Below are 5,314 nucleotides of genomic sequence, written 5' to 3'. Positions count from 1 at the left end.
ATCCTTTATGTTGACAACTGTGAATTTAAATCTCCTGTGAATCATATGTGACAATCACACATACGAACATGATTTATTAGTATTATATCAATATTTTTAGTCCTATTGTATTTCAACTAAAAATATCAATATATAGTTGTACATGGAGTCAAGACATAAAATCAGTGCAAATACAAAATATTCTATCCTTTGAGAAAGGGAACAAAAATTCTATGTGCTTTGCTTATTGCATTTTTATGTTTTAGATCCTTAAGTATTTTATTCACCACACCCAACTGAATGATTAACAAATCTTCAGAGAAGAAAGGATCATTTTTCTTTAACAATGAGTAGTTCAAGTCCTCTCAAAGCAAAGTCATAAGTGAGTCTAATTTTGTGTGAGACCATGAAAACTCAGTGTTTTATTATGCTCGTGCTTATGACGGGAGGTCTGAGAAGGTACTTCTGAAGGTTGATTCATACCAGTCATTCTCATATTTGTCGAGTGTTTAAAGGTTTAATCACTGAGGTGTTGCTTCTACACTTGTACTAGGCTGAGTAGCAACATGCCCTTTCTCCCTAAGTGCAGTAGAAGTCTTCCCAACCTGTCTGTCTTCTATCCTCTGGAGTATGTATTCCTTGAGCTCGCCACAGCCTAGTAGATGGAAATCATCAGGATATTCTGGAAACCGTTTTTATTGCAGTCTCTTCAGGAGGTTACAACTGCTGCAAACATCAGGATTTTACAAAGCACATTTTACAACCTCAGATGAAGGATAAAAGTCAACACTTGTGACAGACACAGGTTTCCAAGGCCTGTACATGATTGTTGGTTTTGCTTTCATAATCATCCTGTTTCTTATACCAACTAAGATGTCACTGTATTTTTTCTTATCATCATTTTATCTTTGATGGTTTTTAGATCTATTATGGATTTTCCTATATATCTTCACTTATTGGTGAGGGTCTTATGTTAGTAGTAGTTACTTAAACTGACTTCCAGTCAGTTAGCTGTGGTAGAATAGGAAAAAGAATGACCAACTGTATAGTATTAATATTATGTATTAATATATTATTAGTTTTATTGTTTGCAGTCATCCAATTCTAACTTTCTGAAATAAACTTTCAGAAAAATCACGTCCTTTTGAATGTCCATTTGACTGTATAGGAGCACGGCAATGTTATTACATAAAATTGTTTACAGTTTCCATTACATTTCTCCTGTTTGATGTAGATATCGGCCTTTGGTTCTATCACTAGCATTACAAGTAAAAAAAAATAATTAGAGCTCCTATGGTAATTTAAGTGTTAGCAATAAGTATAGCATAAAGTGAACACAGAAGAAGTTAGAGTAGACCAAATACGAAAGTTAGTTTAAAAGAAAACATACAATGTTGAATGATTACGGTAGGATTAAATGTATAGTTATGAAGTTCGTTTATTATTATTCTGTCCTTTCAGTTTCCTTTGCAGGGGTGTTAATGTGCCGATTCCAGTACTGTGGCTACAGTGAGTAACACTGCCTATTCATGAGAGCAACTCTACTAAGTCTTAATGCTTATGTCACGCAAGGTATTTTAATACCTATTATGTTAGTAGTGTTTGTAGTTTGTGAAGTCACATAAGTTGTATTCATTCAAGCAATAGTATGAAACAGCCATGGCATCAATTATAGATGTGAATAGATATAGAATGTGAATCCATTTCACTGTGACAAGTTATTATTGAAGAGATTCTATTAATGCCAGTAACACAGCTGTGCAGAAATAGTACAGTGTTTATGAAGAAAGCAAGATTTACTAATTTGTTTTATTATTCTATTTCTTTTAAACTGATTTAATGAGAACAGGCTTAACTTTTCATTAAGTTGTATGACTGTCAGCAGTTTGACCAACTTGAAGAAGATGACTCGTTCGTAGTCTTCCTCATCAGCTCATTCCATCTACTAGCTTTAAAATCATTTAGTACAGAGCTCAAACACTGTCTAGGTCTTAATCCAGTGTTTTGTTTGATTATCATGCAGGATCATTTAAAAAGTAAAAGTCTGCCTGTATGAGTTAGAGCTCTGATCTCAACAGTTCATGTAGAAGTTTCCACTGAGATGTATAGTTTTTGCACAAATGTTACTGAAATTTGTGAATGTGGTATACCGCGAATCACAATAAGTGTAAACAGCTTCATATGCTACTTATTTGAAACGACCACTACTAATGACATTCTCATTCATTTGAGGACTGAATATAGCCAACTTAGGCTGTGTTTACCAAATTGACTTTGAAGGATTCTTCACATAGTCCTTCATCGGCCCATGGCACTTGTCAGATTGAAGAAACCCTTGCTACACTAAGGTTGTAAACACATATAGTCATGTTTTGTTTAAGATTTTAAAGTCATTCTTCAGTTTTCTTTGAGGAATGGTTCTGTATATACCACGTGGATCCCCAAATCCACTGATGTTCATGTGTCTTGGGGCTTCCCAGGTGGTGCTAGTGGTAAAGAACCCACCTGCCAAAGCAGGAGACATAAGAGATATGGGTTCGATCCCTGGGGCAGGAAGATCTCCTGAAGGAGAGCATGGAAACCCACTCCAGTATCCTTGCCTGGAGAATCCCATGAACAGAGGAGCCTGGTGGGCCCTAGTCCATGATCCCAAAGAGTTGGACACAGTGTAAGTGACTTACTACAGCACGTGATTCATTGTCATAGCTAATATAATGGAGATGACATGGAAAGAAGTGCCAGCAGGTGAAAGTCAATACTCACCACTTTTAAACTTTGGAATTTATTACAATGTTTTACGTCCATATTTGTATGACTTCATAGTTAGAGAATCTATGCATATGAAGGGCTGATTGTGTTGTATTTATGTTGAGGGAAGATTTATGTTTATGTGGTTTGAGATACAGGTCCCATTTCATTCGTATGCATATGTATGCTCATCACTTTTCATCATTTTTTGAAAAGACGATTGTTTTGAAAGGTTGTTGCCTAACCATGAAAGATGCTGGGATTCTTGGCCTCCTCAGGAGAAGAATTCAATCCGGGGCCAGTGATGAGGCTTGATCACTCAGAGCTTTTGTATCACAAAGTTTTATTAAAGTATAAAAGAGCCACGTGGGGTCGACGCGGGACTTGACCGGCATGGCGTTTGGGCAGGCGCTACAGCTGGCGGCCTGCGGCCTGGCAGGGGGCTCAGCCGCGGTGCTCTTCTCGGCTGTGGCAGTGGGGAAGCCCCGCGCGGGCGGGGCCGCGGGGCCGCGCGTGGTCGAGCCCCCTGGCGTGGGCGGGGGCCGCGCGCCCGGGGCCGGCGTCTGGGACCCCAACTGGGACAGGAGAGAACCACTGTCCTTGGTCAACCTGCGGAAGAGGAGCCTAGAGCCTGGAGAAGAAGAGCTGACATCCAGGCTGGACCACTGCAAGGCCAAGGCCACACGGCACATCTTCCTCATCAGGCACTCCCAGTACCACGTGGACGCCTCCCTGGAGAAGGACCGCACGCTGATGCCCCTGGGTCGTGAGCAGGCTGAACTAACTGGTCTGCGACTTGCAAGCTTGGGGTTGAAGTTTAATAAAATCGTCCATTCCTCCATGACCCGTGCGGTAGAAACCACTGACATCATCAGTAAACACCTGCCAGGCGTCTGCAAGGTCAGCACAGACCTGCTGAGAGAAGGCGCCCCCATCGAGCCCGACCCCCCTGTTTCTCACTGGAAGCCGGAGGCTGTGTATTATGAAGATGGAGCGCGGATCGAGGCCGCCGTCCGGAACTACATCCACCGGGCAGACGCCAAGCAGCAGGAGGACAGCTATGAGATCTTCATCTGCCATGCCAACGTCGTCCGCTACATCGTGTGCCGGTGAGGGGTCCCGCTGGGTGCCCTTGGCCCTGCTCCCCCTCCTGCCTGCCTGTGCCTCCAGAGTTTCCTCCAGGTCCAGCTGGTGGTCTGGTAGAGTGGCTTTCAGTCCAGTTTTCTCATGACTGTGTGTTTTTGGTGGGAACAGACCAGACCAAGTGTCCTTCGTCGGCAGTCTTTCCTGGGCGATGTTGTGGTTGCTTGGTTCAGGTGCTATGCGCCGGCTGCTCACATTGCGAAGTCATAGTTTATATGCCAACACCCCGTTTCCCTGACATGCAGTGACTGGTTTGGCACCTGTCGCTGGATCATGCCACTGTGGTTACTCAAAAAAAAAAAAATTATAAAAGAGAGAAAGCTTCTGACATAGACATCAGAAGGGGGCAGAAAGAGTGCCCCCTACTCGTCTTTAGCTGGATGTTATATAGCTACTAGCAGTCTAGTAATTAGAGAAAGGAATGGCAGCAGGCTGCTCATTCACAAGATACATGGAGATGGCACCAGGTGAGTCATCCTGGGCCATAAAACGATTGACATGAGCAAATATATAGCTTCATTAACATAGATTAGGAGAAGAATTTATGAGTAAAGCATATTGGCTTGTCAAGTCAGTTCTGAGCCTTTAGGCAGAACCTACTTGAAGATAGTGTCTAGGGTAAATACATAGTACATTCACATAGCTTAAGGCAAACATTTCCATAAGAAAAATGCCTTGGTTAGCTCAAGATTTGAGAAAAGTTAAGTTCAGGTGGAACCAAGTGTCATTATAGCAACACAGAATTTTAAGAAACAACCTCTTTTTAAATTTGTATAGAGAAGGGGAAAAAAGATAACACTAGCTTGTTTCCTCCTGCCTCTTAAGAGAGAGAGAAAAAATGTCCGACACTTGCAGCCTATTTCTTCCCTTTGGAGACCCCTGGCCTTCCTGCCTGTAACTCTCTCAGTTTCATTCATTGAATGTTATCTGGCTTGTCAAACATTGAGTCTAGAAGTATGTGTTTATTTTGGGGGTATTTCATCCAATTTAATTTAAATGCATATGTTAATGGTAGTATTACAAAGTTTGACATGCTGTTGCTTTGTATACTGACACGGGACATTGGGAAATGTGAGTTTCCAAGTTTGATTTAGTTTTTCATGTTTGTTTTCCTTTTCGGGGTACAAAGGAAAATAATATGAGTGTTAAAATCAGTTTTTGTATTTTTTGTCAAATGTTAATTCTGATCACATCGAATCTGGAAATGTGTCTGTGCATTAAAGTCCTAATAACTATGTTAATTAATTTCACTACCATGGGATGTTTTCATATCTATTGAGGACTGACTTCATTTATTTCGGTCATACTTTTAAATTTTCTGTCTTACAGTGTTGTTCATACATCAAAGCTATTAAAAATTGAAAATGACATTTGAAATGGTCATCTGCCTTTAAATTCCTTGTGAGGTTATTCATTGGTAGTTCATAAAACTGAATGGATTGTG

The 5,314-nt window shown here is 40.9% G+C and overlaps 1 protein-coding gene across 1 annotated transcript; it reads left to right on the top strand.

The window, feature by feature from the left end:
- Window positions 1-2,878: 2,878 nt before the first annotated feature.
- On the top strand, window positions 2,879-4,603 carry LOC122441022 (serine/threonine-protein phosphatase PGAM5, mitochondrial-like). The gene has a single exon (XM_043467651.1). The coding sequence runs from the start codon at window positions 3,121-3,123 to the stop codon at window positions 3,838-3,840; it is 720 nt and encodes a 239-aa protein (XP_043323586.1). The 5' UTR covers window positions 2,879-3,120; the 3' UTR covers window positions 3,841-4,603.
- Window positions 4,604-5,314: the final 711 nt, after the last annotated feature.

This window comes from Cervus canadensis, chromosome 4 (assembly GCF_019320065.1).
Source record: "Cervus canadensis isolate Bull #8, Minnesota chromosome 4, ASM1932006v1, whole genome shotgun sequence".
Lineage (NCBI taxonomy): Eukaryota > Metazoa > Chordata > Mammalia > Artiodactyla > Cervidae > Cervus > Cervus canadensis.
Note: the sequence above shows the minus strand (reverse complement) of the source record. Positions and strands in the feature narration are given on the sequence as shown.

Coding starts and splice junctions, on each gene's coding strand:
- LOC122441022 (XM_043467651.1), top strand. CDS start 3,121: ATGGCGTTTGGGCAGGCGCTACAGCTGGCGGCCTGCGGCCTGGCAGGG.